Source organism: Staurois parvus, unplaced genomic scaffold (assembly GCF_062004578.1).
Source record: "Staurois parvus isolate SC_StPar_1 unplaced genomic scaffold, SC_StPar_1.0 ptg003953l, whole genome shotgun sequence".
Classification (NCBI taxonomy): Eukaryota; Metazoa; Chordata; class Amphibia; order Anura; family Ranidae; genus Staurois; species Staurois parvus.
In genome coordinates this window covers 4690-23634 of record NW_028321748.1, presented here as the reverse complement: position 1 = coordinate 23634, position 18945 = coordinate 4690, and the positions used below count along the sequence as shown (strand labels likewise).

Here is an 18945-nt window from a genome sequence, read left to right as displayed (position 1 = left end):
AGGATGGGGTGTGAGTAGGGTGAGGGGTAGGATGGGGTGTGAGTAGGGTGAGGGGTAGGATGGGGTGTGAGTAGGGTGAGGGGTAGGATGGGGTGTGAGTAGGGTGAGGGGTAGGATGGGTGTGAGTAGGGTGAGGGTAGGATGGGGTGTGAGTAGGGTGAGGGGTAGGATGGAATGTGAGTAGGGTGAGGGGTAGGATGGGGTGTGACTAGGATGGGGTGTGAGTAGAATGAGGGGTAGGATGGGGTGTGAGTAGGATGAGGGTAGGATGGGGTGTGAGTAGGATGAGGGGTAGGATGGGGTGTGAGTAGGAGGAGGGTAGGATGGGGTGTGAGTTAGGAAGAGGGGTAGGATGGGGTGTGACTAGGATGATGGGTATGTGGGGTGATTAGGATGGGTAGGTAGGTGTGGGTAGGATGGGGTGTGAGTAGGATAATGGGTAGGATGGGGTGTGGGTAGGATGGGGTGAGTAGGATGATGGGTAGGATGGGGGTGTGGGTAGGATGGGGTGAGTAGGGTGATGAGTAGGAAGGAGGGGTAGGATGGGGTGTGAGTAGGATGATGGGTAGAATGGGGTGTGAATAGGATGAGGGGTAGGATGGGGTGAGTAGGATGAGGGGTAGGATGGGGTGTGAGTAGGGATGAGGGGTAGGATGGGGTTGTGAGTAGGATGAGGGGTAGGATGGGGTGTGAGTAGGATGAGGGGTAGGATGGGGTGTGAGTAGGATGATGGTTAGGATTGGGTGAGTAGGATGATAGGTAGGATGGGGTGATTATGATGATGGGTAGGATGGGGTGAGTAGGATGAGGGGTAGGATGGGGTGAGAGTAGGATGGGTGTGAGTAGGAAGAGGGGTAGGATGGGGTGTGACTAGGATTATGGTAGGATGGGGTGAGTAGGATGGGGGTGAGTAGGATGATGGGTAGGATGGGGTGAGTAGGATGATGGGTAGGATGGGGTGTGAGTAGGATGATGGGTAGGATGGGGTGAGTAGGATGAGGGGTAGGATGGGTGAGTAGGATGATGGGTAGGATGGGGTGAGTAGGATGAGGGGTAGGATGGGTTGATTAGGATGAGGGGTAGGATGGGTAGGTAGGTGTGGGTAGGATGGGTTGAGTAGGATGATTGGTTGGATAGGGTGAGTAGGATGATGGGTAGGATGGGGTTGTGAGTAGGATGATGGTAGGATGGGTGTGGGTAGGATGGGGTGAGTAGGATGATGGGTTGGATAGGGTGAGTAGGATGGGGTGAGTAGGATGATGGGTAGGATGGGGTGAGTAGGATGATGGGTAGGATGGGGTGTGAGTAGGGTGTGGGTAGAATGGGGTGTGAGTAGGGTGATGGGTAGAATGGGGTGTGAGTAGGGTGATGGGTAGGATGGGGTGTGAGTAGGGTGATGGGTAGGATGGGGTGTGAGTAGGGTGATGGGTAGGATGGGGTGTGAGTGGGTGATGGGTAGGATGGGGTGTGAGTAGGGTGATGGGTAGGATGGGGTGAGTAGGATGATGGGTAGGATGGGGTGAGTAGGATGGGTAGGTAGGTGTGGGTAGGATGGGGTGAGTAGGATGATGGGTAGGATGGGGTGTGAGTAGGATGATGGGTAGGATGGGGTGTGAGAGGATGGGGTGTGAGTAGGATGATGGGTAGGATGGGGTGAGTAGGATGATGGGTAGGATGGGGTGTGAGTAGGATGAGGGGTAGGATGGGATGTGAGTAGGATGAGGGGTAGGATGGGATGTGAGTAGGATGAGGGGTAGGATGGGGTGTGAGTAGGATGAGGGGTAGGATGGGGTGAGTAGGATGAGGGGTAGGATGGGGTGAGTAGGATGAGGGGTAGGAGGGGTGAGTAGGATGAGGGGTAGGATGGGTAGGTAGGTGTGGGTAGGATGGGTTGAGTAGGATGATGGGGTAGGATGGGGTGTGAGTAGGAGATGGGTAGGATGGGTGTGAGTAGGATGATGGGTAGGATGGGGTGTGGGTAGGATGGGGTGAGTAGGATGATGGGTTGGATAGGTTGAGTAGGATGGGTGAGTAGGATGATGGGTAGGATGGGGTGAGTAGGATGATGGGTAGGATGGGGTGTGAGTAGGATGATGGGTAGGATGGGGTGTGAGTAGGGTGATGGGTAGGATGGGGTGTGAGTAGGGTGATGGGTAGGATGGGGTGTGAGTAGGTGGGTAGGATGGGGTGTGAGTAGGGTGATGGGTAGGATGGGGTGTGAGTAGGGTGATGGGTAGGATGGGGTGTGAGTAGGGTGATGGGTAGGATGGGGTGTGAGTAGGGTGATGGGTAGGATGGGGTGAGTAGGATGATGGGTAGGATGGGGTGAGTAGGATGATGGGTTGGATGGGGTGAGTAGGATGGTGAGTAGGAGGATGGGGTGAGTAGGATGATGGGTAGGATGGGGTGAGTAGGATGGGGTGTGAGTAGGGTGAGGGGTTGGATGGGGTGTGAGTAGGGTGAGGGTAGGATGGGGTGAGTAGGATGATGGGTAGGATGGGGTGAGTAGGATGATGGGTAGGATGGGGTGAGTAGGATGATGGGTTGGATGGGGTGAGTAGGGTGAGGGGTAGGATGGGGTGAGTAGGATGATGGGTTGGATGGGGTGAGTAGGATGATGGGTTGGATGGGGTGAGTAGGATGATGGGTTGGATGGGGTGAGTAGGATGGTGAGTAGGAGGATGGGTAGGATGGGGTGAGTAGGATGATGGGTTGGATGGGGTGAGTAGGGTGAGGGGTAGGATGGGGTGAGTAGGATGATGGGTTGGATGGGGTGAGTAGGATGGTGAGTAGGAGGATGGGTAGGATGGGGTGAGTAGGATGATGGGTTGGATGGGGTGAGTAGGGTGAGGGGTAGGATGGGGTGTGAGTAGGATGATGGGTTGGATGGGGTGAGTAGGATGGTGAGTAGGGTGAGGGGTAGGATGGGGTGTGAGTAGGATGATGGGTTGGATGGGGTGAGTAGGATGGTGAGTAGGAGGATGGGTAGGATGATGGGTTGGATGGGGTGAGTAGGGTGAGGGGTAGGATGGGGTGTGAGTAGGATGATGGGTAGGATGGGGTGAGTAGGATGGTGAGTAGGAGGATGGGTAGGATGGTATCCCGGGTCTCTGACACCATTGCTGTGGTTCTGTGCAGCTCCATGTTCCTTCCAGTTCTGGGTCTGATGGTTCTGTTCCTGCTGAGGCCGCCAGTCCCACGTTCTGTAGGAAGCGGTTCCATCGGCTGCTCAGTAGAAGTGGGAATTTGTTTTATTGACTTCTGGGGGATGGTAATTATTTTGTGCTCTTTTCTTTAGTCCTGCTGGCTGGGACAATGAGAAGAAAATAGGAATTTTGCACGAAAATTTTGCTAGCATCAAACCTGAAGATGCCTTTGAAGACTTTATTGTGAAGCCGCCTGTTAGAAAGGTAGGTGATTGGTGGTGGGTGGTAGGTGATGGGTGGTAGGTGATGGGTGGTAGGTGGTTGGTGATGGGTGATGGGTGATGGGTGGTGGGTGATGGGTGGTGGGTGATGGGTGGTGGGTGATGGGTGGTGGGTGGTTGGTGGTCAGTGATGGGTGGTTGGTGGTCAGTGATGGGCTGTTGGTGGTCAGTGATGGGCTGTTGGTGGTCAGTGATGGGCTGTTGGTGGTCAGTGATGGGCTGTTGGTGGTCAGTGATGGGTGGTTGGTGGTCAGTGATGGGTGGTCGGTGATGGGTGGTCGGTGATGGGTGGTCAGTGATGGGTGGTCAGTGATGGGTGGTCGGTGATGGGTGGTTGGTGGTCAGTGATGGGCTGTTGGTGGTCAGTGATGGGCTGTTGGTGGTCAGTGATGGGCGGTTGGTGGTCAGTGATGGGCTGTTGGTGGTCAGTGATGGGCTGTTGGTGGTCAGTGATGGGCTGTTGGTGGTCAGTGATGGGCTGTTGGTGGTCAGTGATGGGCTGTTGGTGGTCAGTGATGGGCTGTTGGTGGTCAGTGATGGGCGGTTGGTGGTCAGTGATGGGCGGTTGGTGGTCAGTGATGGGCGGTTGGTGGTCAGTGATGGGCTGTTGGTGGTCAGTGATGGGCTGTTGGTGGTCAGTGATGGGCTGTTGGTGGTCAGTGATGGGCTGTTGGTGGTCAGTGATGGGCTGTTGGTGGTCAGTGATGGGCTGTTGGTGGTCAGTGATGGGCTGTTGGTGGTCAGTGATGGGCTGTTGGTGGTCAGTGATGGGCTGTTGGTGGTCAGTGATGGGCTGTTGGTGGTCAGTGATGGGCTGTTGGTGGTCAGTGATGGGCTGTTGGTGGTCAGTGATGGGCTGTTGGTGGTCAGTGATGGGCTGTTGGTGGTCAGTGATGGGCTGTTGGTGGTCAGTGATGGGCTGTTGGTGGTCAGTGATGGGTGGTTGGTGGTCAGTGATGGGTGGTTGGTGATGGGTGGTTGGTGATGGGTGGTTGGTGATGGGTGGTTGGTGATGGGTGGTTGGTGATGGGTGGTTGGTGATGGGTGGTTGGTGATGGGTGGTTGGTGATGGGTGGTTGGTGATGGGTGGTAGGTGATGGGTGGTAGGTGATGGGTGGTAGGTGATGGGTGGTTGGTGGTCGGTGATGGGTGGTCGGTGATGGGTGGTCGGTGATGGGTGGTCGGTGATGGGTGGTAGGTGATGGGTGGTTGGTGATGGGTGGTAGGTGATGGGTGGTTGGTGATGGGTGGTAGGTGATGGGTGGTTGGTGATGGGTGGTTGGTGATGGGTGGTTGGTGGTCGGTGATGGGTGGTTGGTGATGGGTGGTCAGTGATGGGTGGTTGGTGATCGGTGTGGGAATGAAGTGCCAGAGATGCAGCACTTCCGGGTCTGTAGAGGGGAATTTACATATTTCAGTTTTCTCTGTCAGGAAAAGATCCTCCTAACCTGTGTGTTCTCTTCTCTTCTCCTCCTCCTCTTTCTTCTCTTCTCTTCTCCTCCTCCTCTTTCTTCTCTTCTCTTCCTCCTCTTTCTTCTCTTCTCTTCTCCTCCTCCTCTTCTCTTCTCTTCTCTTCTTCTTCTCTTCTCCTCCTCCTCTTTCTTCTCTTCTCTTCTCCTCCTCTTTCTTCTCTTCTCTTCTCCTCCTCCTCTTTCTTCTCTTCTCTTCTCCTCCTCCTCTTTCTCCTCCTCCTCTTTCTTCTCTTCTTCTTCTCTCCTCTTCCCTGACCAGCTGGTCCACGATAAGGAGGTGGCAGCGGAGGACGAGCAGGTTTTTCTAATGAAGCAACAGGTACGTCCGGTCACTCTACTCACCACACAAGTAAAGGTGATGTCATAACTGTTTTTTTTTTTTTCTTCTTTTTTTTTTGGGGGGGTTAGATGAGTTCAAGATGAATCAGGATAATGGGAATTAATGTGAATTTGTTAAAACCTAATTAACCCCTCCCCCTCCAAAGGATTTACCCCCCTTCCTGACCAGGCCATTTTTTTACGGCGTTATGTTACTTTAACTGACAATTGCGCGGTCATGCAACGCTGCACCCAAAGGAAATTTGTCCTTTTTCTCCCACAAATAGGGCTTTCTTTCGGTGGTATTTGATCCCCTGTGTGGTTTTTATTTTTTGTGCTCCAAACATAAAAAGACCGACAATTTAAAAAAAAAACAAAAAACAATATTTTGGACTTTTTGCTATTAAACATGTCCAGTAAAAAATGTTAAAAAATCAGATTTCGTCATAAATTTCAGCCAAAATGTATTCTGCTCCGTGTCTTTGCTAAAAAAAAATCCTGATATGTGGAAATGAATTGGTTTACGTGAAAGTTATCGCGTCTACAAGGGGGGGGGGGGAAACTAACTGCCACTGACATCCCCAGTGACACCAATACAGGGATCAGTGCTAATACAAAGCCCTGACACTGTACTAATGGCACTGGGCAGGGAGGGGTTAACATCTGGGGCCATCAAAGGGTTAACTGTGTGCTGTGTTGCTCGGGAAACATGCTGTGCAGAGATACAAAGCAGCATGTCCTCGCTGACAGGGGAGAGACCCGTGTTGTGTGCATACAGACCTCTCCCCTGTCACTGTTCCTAGGTGATTGATGGCTGCTGGTGGGGAATCTCTGGTCGGGACCCGATGATCGACATCTGTAGCCGCCAACCCCGGAAATGCGTATATTTGGGATTTAGCGCAGCCCTGCCGCCTGTAGCTGTGGTTTTGCTGTGGGGCGGCAGGGAAGCGGTTAATAAACAAACTGAAAAGAAGATTCCCTGTGTGACGACAACAAAGGACTCGTGTGTGGGCTGCTGAACCGTCTTGTATGAATGGTGTGCAGACTGTACTGCCTGCCTCTGTATAGAACGTGTGAATGCCAATCATCTCCTTCATCTCCCGTGTCTGAGGGACGCAGAGCTGAGTATAGTGTGTGGGGGGCGGTAATGCTTTTGTACATGACTTTGTAGGGATTATTTTCTTTCATGCTTGGATTTCCCAGCATGCTGGAAGAGCTCTTCTGGTGAATGGCCGTTGTTTCTCCCCCAACCTCTCTGATCTGAGTCTCCTCCTGCTTGTAGCGGACATTGGTGGAACGTTGGTCCAAGTCTTCTCCTAATTCTCTTCTTTCTTCTTTGACAGTCTTACCTGGCGAAGCAGCCGGCCACCCCAACCAGAGCCTCGGTGAGTATTCTAGGGAAACCCGACCACTTACCTCAATGCTGCTCAGCCGTACCTGTAAGTACCCCTGTGTGTCCTCAGATCGGTCCCTGACGGTCCGGGGGGCCCCTCGCTGTGCATATCAGCCCTTCAGTTGATGTTCTATCCCAGCAGCTTCCCCGATGATCTCTCGCCGTCTCCTGTCAGTCTTCGATGAAGTAAAACTACCGACATCGATCGATCCTCAGGAACTGTATTATGACCGGTTCTCTTTGCGTTGAGTTCTTGTTCCTCAAAGTGAAGCTGATAAGAGATTTTTCTTATACGTGACCAGACCATAGTGCGGGAAACCCATGATCTGCGCACATTTCCCGCACTGCATACAGAACACACGGCAGATGTGATCTGCGCACATTTCCCGCACTGCATACAGAACACACGGCAGATGTGATCTGTGCACATTTCCCGCACTGCATACAGAACACACGGCAGATGTGATCTGTGCACATTTCCCGCACTGCATACAGAACACACGGCAGATGTGATCTGCGCACATTTCCCGCACTGCATACAGAACACACGGCAGATGTGATCTGTGCACATTTCCTTCACTGCATACAGAACACATGGCAGATGTGATCTGTGCACATTTCCCGCACTGCATACAGAACACACGGCAGATGTGATCTGTGCACATTTCCCGCACTGCATACAGAACACACGGCAGATGTGATCTGTGCACATTTCCCGCACTGCATACAGAACACATGGCAGATGTGATCTACGGCGGGTGTCAGCGTTCACAAGTCACCAATGTGCGTTTTCCTGCCCTGGATTGCATTGGACAGATGTATCATGTGATCTGCTTGCAGTGAGCTTCCAATAGTACTGCATGCACTACTCATGGCGCAGTACGATGTAGTGATTGGACTCGGATCGCGGTGCGATGTAGTGATTGGACTCGGATCGCGGTGCGATGTAATGATTGGACTCGGATCGCGGTGCGATGTAATGATTGGACTCGGATCGCGGTGCGATGTAATGATTGGACTCGGATCGCAGTGCGATGTAATGATTGGACTCGGATCGCGGTGCGATGTAATGATTGGACTCGGATCGCAGTGCAATGTAATGATTGGACTCGGATCGCGGTGCGATGTAATGATTGGACTCGGATCGCGGTGCGATGTAATGATTGGACTCGGATCGCGGTGCGATGTAATGATTGGACTCGGATCGCGGTGCGATGTAATGATTGGACTCGGATCGCGGTGCGATGTAATGATTGGACTCGGATCGCGGTGCGATGTAATGATTGGACTCGGATCGCGGTGCGATGTAATGATTGGACTCGGATCGCGGTGCGATGTAATGATTGGACTCGGATCGCGGTGCGATGTAATGATTGGACTCGGATCGCGGTGCGATGTAATGATTGGACTCGGATCGCGGTGCGATGTAATGATTGGACTCGGATCGCGGTGCGATGTAATGATTGGACTCGGATCGCGGTGCGATGTAATGATTGGACTCGGATCGCGGTGCGATGTAATGATTGGACTCGGATCGCGGTGCGATGTAATGATTGGACTCGGATCGCGGTGCGATGTAATGATTGGACTCGGATCGCGGTGCGATGTAATGATTGGACTCGAATCGCACTGCGATGTAATGATTGGACTCGGATCGCACTGCGATGTAATGATTGGACTCGGATCGCGGTGCGATGTAATGATTGGACTCGGATCGCGGTGCGATGTAATGATTGGACTCGGATCGCGGTGCGATGTAATGATTGGACTCGGATCGCGGTGCGATGTAATGATTGGACTCGGATCGCGGTGCGATGTAATGATTGGACTCGGATCGCGGTGCGATGTAATGATTGGACTCGGATCGCGGTGCGATGTAATGATTGGACTCGGATCGCGGTGCGATGTAATGATTGGACTCGGATCGCGGTGCGATGTAATGATTGGACTCGGATCGCGGTGCGATGTAATGATTGGACTCGGATCGCGGTGCGATGTAATGATTGGACTCGGATCGCGGTGCGATGTAATGATTGGACTCGGATCGCGGTGCGATGTAATGATTGGACTCGGATCGCGGTGCGATGTAATGATTGGACTCGGATCGCGGTGCGATGTAATGATTGGACTCGGATCGCGGTGCGATGTAATGATTGGACTCGGATCGCGGTGCGATGTAATGATTGGACTCGGATCGCGGTGCGATGTAATGATTGGACTCGGATCGCGGTGCGATGTAATGATTGGACTCGGATCGCGGTGCGATGTAATGATTGGACTCGGATCGCGGTGCGATGTAATGATTGGACTCGGATCGCGGTGCGATGTAATGATTGGACTCGGATCGCGGTGCGATGTAGTGATTGGACTCGGATCGCGGTGCGATGTAGTGATTGGACTCGGATCGCGGTGCGATGTAATGATTGGACTCGGATCGCGGTGCGATGTAATGATTGGACTCGGATCGCGGTGCGATGTAATGATTGGACTCGGATCGCGGTGCGATGTAATGATTGGACTCGGATCGCGGTGCGATGTAATGATTGGACTCGGATCGCGGTGCGATGTAATGATTGGACTCGGATCGCGGTGCGATGTAATGATTGGACTCGGATCGCGGTGCGATGTAATGATTGGACTCGGATCGCGGTGCGATGTAATGATTGGACTCGGATCGCGGTGCGATGAAATGATTGGACTCGGATCGCACTGCGATGTAATGATTGGACTCGGATCGCGGTGCGATGTAATGATTGGACTCGGATCGCGGTGCGATGTAATGATTGGACTCGGATCGCGGTGCGATGAAATGATTGGACTCGGATCGCACTGCACTGAATGGCGTGTGAATGGCACAGGAATGCGCAGTATGTTCCCGAGTGATTCCTAGTGTGGACTGTCCTTAACCTTCCCGGCGGTATTCCCGAGTGTAGTTCGGGGTAAAGTTTCAGCACCACAATTGAGAACGACAAGGACTTGCGGAGCCATGCACGGCTGCGTTTTTTACAAATTTTGCCAGGGAGCGGGTTGGAGCGGGGGCGGACCTTTCACTACATGTTACTCCATGAACATGGGTGTCACATGTAACGTGTTATGAACTTCAGAAAAGAACCTGTTATGTGGGACGCAGTGGGGAAAGGTTAGTCTCACGTCACTTTCATTGCCATCTTTGTTCCTGTTGGGGAGATTTTTTCCTTGCTGTCAGGACAGGAAGTGATGGGAAATCCCTCTAAAGGGGACGCAGACAGGAAACGTTTAGCATATGGGAAATCGATGAACTTTTTTGCGTTCTTGCTTTCTTTTTTCTTGTTCCTCCTTCCTGTTCTGCCAATTATTTGTCTGCAGGAAGGATTTCATTGCAGTTCTTATAATGTTACAAAATGTGAGATTTTAAAGCCTTTTTGTTGGGATAAATTGATTCTGTGTAGCTGTTTGTGATCATCTCTGGCCCCGGGCTAGTGGTCCCATGCTGTACCAAGGAGTACCCCCCCCTCTGCTTCAGACAGTGAAGTGCTTCAGATCCTGGTGGTGTGATGTGTTCATGGCGGTGAGCCAGCGCAGCCCCGATACATGAATGTCTGAGAGCGTGGCGGTATGACAGTCACAAGCCGTGGGCTGAGACACGGACGCCCGTCCTCACAATCCGGCCTTGTTCAGCTTTTACTGAACACATCTTTTTGTTCAATCCGTGTTTACAGCTCACTGTGTCTCTATTGAGGGGATCCTGAGCTGCCCCGGGCAGGACCAGCGGGATGAAGTCAGGGAAATGTCTGCAGCCATTCTTGTTTGTACACATAAGGGATCGCTCCTAGAACAACATCATGAAAAGGGGGTGTTCTGTTCATACACAACACGGGTGGTACAAACGCCATGCGGGGCCATCATGTGAATGTCAGGCCAAAAGCTTTTCTTTGTTTTTGGTATAGTGGTGAAGGAAGAGATCTGTCCGATTTTTATTGCTGTCTGTGAGAATAGAGGGAAATCCTCCAATGGGGACACTTATTGTGGTGACAATTGTCTCAGCGAGGATTTCCCTCACTTCAGCGAGGATTTCCCTCACTTCAGCGAGGATTTCCCTCACTTCAGCGAGGATTTCCCTCACTTCAGCGAGGATTTCCCTCACTTCAGCGAGGATTTCCCTCACTTCAGCGAGGATTTCCCTCACTTCATGTTTTTTTCAGAGCACAATGTACAGGGAGATCTCCCAGACGGGGACACAGATGGGAAAAAAACGAATCATGGCAGAGGGTATAACCCTCCTCTACTTGTCCCAAAGTGACAAAAAGAACAAAGTTTTTTGGCCCACATTTCATTGGAGGAATTTGGTTTATTTCCTGTGTTGTACTTCGATACTTTGACATTTCACATCAGAAAAGAACAATAAAAAATGTGTTTGTTTTTCAGGAATCACCAGCCAGAGCTCCCACAGGTTCTCCCCGGACTCCGGGCCGCTCTGGTTCCACCACCGTGCCCAGCTCTTCACCCATGGCAGCCGTCAAGAAACCAGACCCCAATATTAAGAGTAAGAGCCCCCCCTTCTCCCTCCCCTTTACAGAATAATCCAGAGAATTCTGGCATGGGCAGAAAATACACATTTATAGTGAATGCGGGGTCCGGGGAGAGCGGATACAGTGAATGCGGGGTCCGGGGAGAGCGGATATAGTGAATGCGGGGTCCGGGGAGAGCGGATATAGTGAATGCGGGGTCCGGGGAGAGCGGATACAGTGAATGCGGGGTCCGGGGAGAGCGGATATAGCGAATGCGGGGTCCGGGGAGAGCGGATATAGCGAATGCGGGGTCCGGGGAGAGCGGATACAGCGAATGCGGGGTCCGGGGAGACCGGATATAGTGAATGCGGGGTCCGGGGAGAGCGGATATAGTGAATGCGGGGTCCGGGGAGAGCGGATACAGTGAATGCGGGGTCCGGGGAGAGCGGATACAGTGAATGCGGGGTCCGGGGAGAGCGGATACAGTGAATGCGGGGTCCGGGGAGAGCGAATATAGCGAATGCGGGGTCCGGGGAGAGCGGATATAGCGAATGAGGGGTCCGGGGAGAGCGGATATAGTGAATGCGGGGTCCGGGGAGAGCGGATATAGTGAATGCGGGGTCCGGGGAGAGCGGATACAGCGAATGCGGGGTCCGGGGAGAGCGGATACAGCGAATGCGGGGTCCGGGGAGAGCGGATATAGCGAATGCGGGGTCCGGGGAGAGCGGATATAGCGAATGCGGGGTCCGGGGAGAGCGGATATAGCGAATGCGGGGTCCGGGGAGAGCGGATATAGCGAATGCGGGGTCCGGGGAGAGCGGATACAGCGAATGCGGGGTCCGGGGAGAGCGGGCATAGGGAACGCGGGGTCCGGGGAGAGCGGGCATAGGGAACGCGGGGTCCGGGGAGAGCGGGCATAGGGAACGCGGGGTCCGGGGAGAGCGGGCATAGGGAACGCGGGGTCCGGGGAGAGCGGGCATAGGGAACGCGGGGTCCGGGGAGAGCGGGCATAGGGAACGCGGGGTCCGGGGAGAGCGGGCATAGGGAACGCGGGGTCCGGGGAGAGCGGGCATACGGAGTGCGGGGTCCGGGGAGAGCGGGCATACGGAGTGCGGGGTCCGGGGAGAGCGGATATAGCGAATGCGGGGTCCGGGGAGAGCGGGCATAGCGAATGCGGGGTCCGGGGAGAGCGGGCATAGGGAATGCGGGGTCCGGGGAGAGCGGGCATAGGGAACGCGGGGTCCGGGGAGAGCGGGCATAGGGAACGCGGGGTCCGGGGAGAGCGGGCATACGGAATGCGGGGCCCGGGGAGGGCGGGCATACGGAATGCGGGGCCCGGGGAGGGCGGGCATACGGAATGCGGGGCCCGGGGAGGGCGGGCATACGGAACGCGGGGTCGGGGGAGTATCACCGAATTGATTGTCGGAGTTCTGCTGATTACCACTTCCTGCCTCAGGATGGTGGTGTCTCTGCATTACGGGGGAGGGGTAGATTTCGGATAGGACGGCATGGAACGCCCCGCACATGTGGACAGACTCGCCCTCATACCGTAGGATATAATACCGTTTCCTGTTCCAGATGCAGCAGCCAGTGAAGGTGTCCTGGCCAGCTTCTTCAATAGCCTGCTGAGTAAGAAGACGGGGTCACCGGGGAGCCCAGGGGGGCCGGGACCTGCACAGAATGCTGCCAAGAAGCCAGGTATGGAGGGGATTCTGGGAACATAAGCAGCCATTTCTTCTCTTTCTGACAGCTTGTGACCTCCATTGTATATCAGATCCCCGTCTGCTGCACGTCTCATTCACTTCCACGTGTACTGACCGGCGGATCTCTGCCACGTGCCGCGGATCTTCCCTCCGAACAGAACGCACAACCCGAATATTACACACAAAGCAAAGTGCCGAGGGTTGGGGTGTTCTGACACCAAAGGACGTGTTCAGATCCTCACTGTATAGTAAATGCTTGCCTTCCCCATGCAAGGTTCAGTATAATGTCGACCTTCATAGACAAACGCACTCCATTCCATCCATCAGCACCGAGCAGAACAGCGCAGGAAGGAAGGGAAGTATAATGTCGACCTTCATAGACAAACGCACTTCATTCCATCCATCAGTACGGAGCAGAACAACGCAGGAAGGAAGGGAAGTATAATGTCGACCTTCATAGACAAACGCACTCCATTCCATCCATCATCACCGAGCAGAACAACGCAGGAAGGAAGGGAAGTATAATGTTGATGGGTCATTATATCAGCCATTATAGATATGTAAATCATCCGTGTATCACATCGCAGTCCGTGTATCACATCGCAGTCCGTGTAATCCTGCAGAAAACCAGACAAGTTCCCCGAATGAAATCACAATTGGTGGAAAACTGAAAAGTCTTTATAAATTGTGGAAGAGACGTCTGCGATCCGAGTATGAGATCACCAAATATCCGAGGACCCCACACTCCGAGGATCCGGAGCTCAGACAGGAAACACTCTCAGGACCCTCCTAGATAGTGGTCATGACCAGCGTGCGATCTGCGTCCTTCAGTGAGCTCCTCCCAGGCATCGAGGGGTTAACGGGTCTAAATAAAATTCCTCCTGCGCCCGGTGTGGAGGAAATGTGGGCGGAGCCTCGCTGCCCTCTATGGCGCACCAGCCTAGTGCAATATCCCGCACAATTCATTTCTTACAAATGTATTAGTTTTACAATAATCAGTATAAACGCATCGCTGCCGGTTAGTCCAACATGGACATAAGTTACAACAAAAGAAATATATATTAAGAAAAAGGGGGGGAGGGGGAGGGGGAGGGATGATCCCACACAATTCATTTACAAAACATAAAATGTACTCGCCAGCTTGTGTATAAGGCAGCCCCTCTTCAGGGGTCGCCTTTGAAACGCATCAGCCATTTTAGAGCTCGGTGAGGACCCCCTAAATTCTGAATTGTGGCGATTCGAGGACCACTTGGGTTGCAGCCGAGTAACTAGATGAGCACATTTTATTCACATGCTTGCTGGTACATTTGATGCAGATTTTAAATAAGTCGTGTGGGACAATGCACTAGGTTGGTGCGCCTGGCTTTTGATTGTTTTTTATCAAGGAGTTAAAATTCCAGGTTCACAATGACGTGTGGCATGTCCCAAAAGAAATGAGGCTGGCGGTAGTGTAACAAAAAAAAGGGGGCGCAGATGATCCCACACAATATATGTAAAATCAACAATAGCCAAGGTCTATCATTAAACGACTACAAATGACTCCCATGGTGAATGTTCCAGTGCAGAGATCCCTTGGAATACAGCTGTACAGATCTTTTGGCCGGTAAACGTGATGATGTCAGGCGCACAGGCTCAAACCCCCCCCCCCCCCCCCCACACACACACACACACACACACACGTTTCGTCAATGTGACGTTCTCAAGGAGATTCACAGCGCTGTTCAATAACTATATAGGAGAAGGGGTGGAGCTAAGTCACTTATCATTATATACATCCTATTATACATTGTATCATTATATACATCCCATTATACATTGTATCATTATATACATCCTATTTACATTGTATCGTTATATACATTCTATTATACATTGTATCGTTCTATACATCCCATTATACATTGTATCGTTCTATACATCCCATTTACATTGTATCGTTCTATACATCCCATTATACATTGTATCGTTCTATACATCCCATTATACATTGTATCGTTCTATACATCCCATTATACATTGTATCGTTCTATACATCCCATTATACATTGTATCGTTCTATACATCCCATTATACATTGTATCGTTCTATACATCCCATTATACATTGTATCGTTCTATACATTCCATTATACATTGTATCGTTATATACATCCCATTATACATTGTATCGTTCTATACATCCCATTATACACTGTATCGTTCTATACATCCCATTATACACTGTATCGTTCTATACATCCCATTATACATTGTATCGTTCTATACATCCCATTATACATTGTATCGTTCTATACATCCCATTATACATTGTATCGTTCTATACATCCCATTATACATTGTATCGTTCTATACATCCCATTATACATTGTATCGTTCTATACATTCCATTATACATTGTATCGTTCTATACATTCCATTATACATTGTATCGTTATATACATCCCATTATACATTGTATCGTTATATACATCCCATTATACATTGTATCGTTATATACATCCCATTATACACTGTATCGTTCTATACATCCCATTATACACTGTATCGTTATATACATCCCATTATACACTGTATCGTTATATACATCCCATTATACACTGTATCGTTCTATACATCCCATTATACACTGTATCGTTATATACATCCCGTTATACATTGTATCGTTCTATACATTCCGTTATACACTGTATCGTTATATACATCCCGTTATACATTGTATCGTTATATACATCCCGTTATACATTGTATCGTTATATACATCCCGTTATACATTGTATCGTTATATACATCCCATTATACATTGTATCGTTATATACATCCCATTATACATTGTATCGTTATATACATTCTATTATACATTGTATCGTTATATACATCCCATTATACATTGTATCGTTATATACATTCTGTTATACATTGTATCGTTCTATACATCCCATTATACATTGTATCGTTCTATACATCCCATTATACATTGTATCGTTCTATACATCCCATTATACATTGTATCGTTCTATACATCCCATTATACATTGTATCGTTATATACATCCCATTATACATTGTATCGTTATATACATCCCATTATACATTGTATCGTTATATACATTCTATTATACATTGTATCTCTCTAACTCCTGGAATAGAGAAAAAAAATTTTTGTAAAAAAAAAAAAAAGATATTTAAAAATAAATGAAAAGATACGTAGAGCAAGGTTTGATCTAGTTCAGCGCCAGGGTTAGTGTTTGGGTCAGGGTCAAAGGTCAGGGTTTTTTTTTTTCTTATTGGTGTCAGTGTGTTTTAGGTAAAAAAACAAACCAAACCAAATTGCTCCGTATTGTTTCTGGCCGCACTCCGGGTACAAACAAGTAACACACACATGGTATCGCTGCGATCGTCAGGAGCTGGAGAATGTATTTCGGGCCGTTCTGTGGTGGTCGGATATGGTAACAACAAACACACAGCTACATTTAATATTATTATTTTCTTTTACTGTTTTCTGCCCGTTTACCTTTAAAATCCAGAGAGATCCCCATATGAAGCCCAATCTGTCCTGAACATAACGCGGTACAATCCGCCCGGATGTATGAAGGAGTTGTGACGATACGGACGGTTTTACTAACACGGGTCAAAGTTGTAAACTTGTGCTTAGGCATTTGGATGTGTTGTACCCTCTGGCATGACGGGGTTAAGCGGTCGCTGACTGTGCGTCTCTTCCACAGGACAGAAGCCTGTACTGACCAACGTCCAGGAGGAACTGGACAGAATGAGCCGCCAGCCCGATGCCGTGTTAGCGAATTCCGCCCCCACGGAGAACGAAGCCTGACCCGCTTGTCAAGCAAACACTTCCATTGTGTAAATGACCAAATAATAACCATGTATAACGGACTGAAGGCTGCTCTGACACCGCGGATCCTGTAGGTTTCCTCGCAGGAAGAGGCGGGCCTAGCTTGTCTCCAGTGTTACACGCCCCTTATGGGAAGCTTGCCTTGATTTTATTCCACCTGATTAACCCCTCCAGTACAGAAAGTGGCTAGCATCTTCCAGGTCCCTGCACCCACCAATGCTTCAATCGGGGTGCTGTGAATGGAAAGAGTGGGGGGCTCAGTTGGGAGTTACCGATGGCACGTCTCTTGGTTGCCGCCAAGTAAGAGCTGCTGTCTCTAACGTGCGCCATGTTGCTTCTAGAAGGAGATTTGTACGTTTGGACCTGAGCTGGACTAAGCATGTGCTCCAGTCTGTGGGAGGCAAAGGCTGGGCTGTAGGCTACGGACAGGAATCCCCTCCCCCACCTACATCTGCTGTGGGACGCGGCTGCCCACGGGCGTATGTCTGGCTTTCTGGGAATCCTTCACTTTACCCCTAGTAAGGGAATTCTGGGTAGGACACTTTAGGTCGGCAGTTGGGAGAATTAAAGATGGGGGTGGGGTGGGGGGGGGGGGTAATATAGGGTGGAAGCATTAGCATGTTTGTCAGTTCCAAGTGCCTAGAGCGGTTCAGGATGTGCCACTAGGAGGTGCTTGGAGATGTATGCGCAGTACTAACGGTCCTTTTTATATACATCGATTATTTGCAATGCCCAGCAGCAGTCACCTGTTCATCCATTTTCCCAGCATGCATTCCTGCATTACAAATCCCAAACCTGGTGTGTGGATGCTCTGCGGAGCTCGGCATGGAAGGGGTTTGCTGCCAGCCCTCCTGATTTGTATTCTTCTTCTTGCTATGAACTTTTATGTAACGTTCTCCTGAGAGTAAGGCTGGGGCCCCGCGCTGCGATGTGTGGCCCATCACACCCCAGAGAAGCTCCCGCTTTATAGGCGGATCATCACAAGTACAATGGGAGGATTGCAGACCACTTCAGCACCTTGTCCAGCCTTACACCCCCTATAATCCGTGTTCCTGTGTATAGTCCTGATCATGCCACACGAGAACCGCCCGCTGTGGGTACATGTGACCGTTATGTGCTGATCGGCACCACTTCATTTTTAGTTGTTTTTTTTAAATGTATGTTTTTGTAATACTTGCCAACAGTCCTAGCACTGGGGGCTGTGACTTCTGTCTCCTCAGGGGCGGAGCTTCTTTATAAATGGGTGTTCTTGGCTGGGTTCTTTGTGGGCGGAGTTTGTGAGCTTTCTGTTCGGACTGTTGGCAAGTAGGCAGTCTTTCTTTCTTTCTTTCTTTCTTTCTTTCATTGTCAAGGCACTTTCCCAGTCGTAGCTGCAAACGCTGTAAAGTGAGTTGTGGTTGGATTACACTGCCGGGAGGGAACGCACTGCCGGGAGGGAACGCACTGCCGGGAGGGAACCTCCGGCCCCGCTGGTGGCTTTCTTATTTTAATTTATTTATTTCTAAAAAGTTTAAATTGGATGATTATTTTTTCCCTGCGCAGTGCAGTCCAGCCTCTCCTTATAGATATATTCCTCTGTCTACCACTAGAATCCACAACTTGTTTTATTGTTTCTGTGTAACCAAAACACTATGTACTGCGTTACAGGTATGTACTGCGTTACAGGTATGTACTTCCGTGGGGGAGGGGCGCGCGCTCCGCTCCAGGTCCCGGATTGATGGGAGCTTTCTGTTTAGTGTCCGAACGCAACGGTTCTGAGTCGCTATTTGTCAGTATGACGCATGTGGACCGCCATCATGTCATTGTCTGCACTGCTGGAGGCGGTCCTTCTCATCCCAATCCACTGATTGGTCTATTCACTCACTAGGGACACCGCTCACTATTACTTATAGCAACCAATCAGGTTTTTGCCTTCAGCTTCCCTGTGCCCAATGGGAGAATAGAAACTGGTTGCCATTGGCTACAAAATTCATACTTCTTTTCGGAAATTGAAAAATCGGGTCTAAGTGTGCTGACCCCTCCCCCAGTCACGTGACTGGTTCTGAAGGTTTGGATAGGTGAGCGTTGGGTTAGGTGATGAAAAAGCTGCGTCAGCTGAACGCAGGAAGATGGCGGAATGAGGCGATATTGCCGCCAGATCTCTTCTCAGGAGGCTCAGTGCTCAGTAAGGACGTCCTCGGAACATGCGCAGTGCTGTGACTTCTAGGCTGTATTCCGGGTGCATGCGCACTGCTGCGTCTTGTGACTTCTAGGCTGTATTCCGGGTGCATGCGCACTGCTGCGTCTTGTGACTTCTAGGC

The 18945-nt window shown here is 50.7% G+C and overlaps 1 protein-coding gene across 1 annotated transcript in view; it reads left to right on the top strand.

The window, feature by feature from the left end:
• The window catches only part of LOC149427194 (cytoplasmic dynein 1 light intermediate chain 2-like), a 41772-nt gene extending 23270 nt beyond the window's left edge, over positions 1-18502 (top strand). Inside the window, exons 5-10 of the mRNA XM_089668201.1 lie at positions 3299-3410; positions 5159-5218; positions 6561-6602; positions 11015-11132; positions 12676-12795; positions 16521-18502. Of these exons, the coding sequence (XP_089524327.1) occupies positions 3299-3410; positions 5159-5218; positions 6561-6602; positions 11015-11132; positions 12676-12795; positions 16521-16624 (556 nt within the window). The 3' untranslated portion in view covers positions 16625-18502. The remainder of the gene's footprint in view (positions 1-3298; positions 3411-5158; positions 5219-6560; positions 6603-11014; positions 11133-12675; positions 12796-16520) is intronic.
• The last annotated feature ends 443 nt before the right edge of the window (positions 18503-18945 follow it).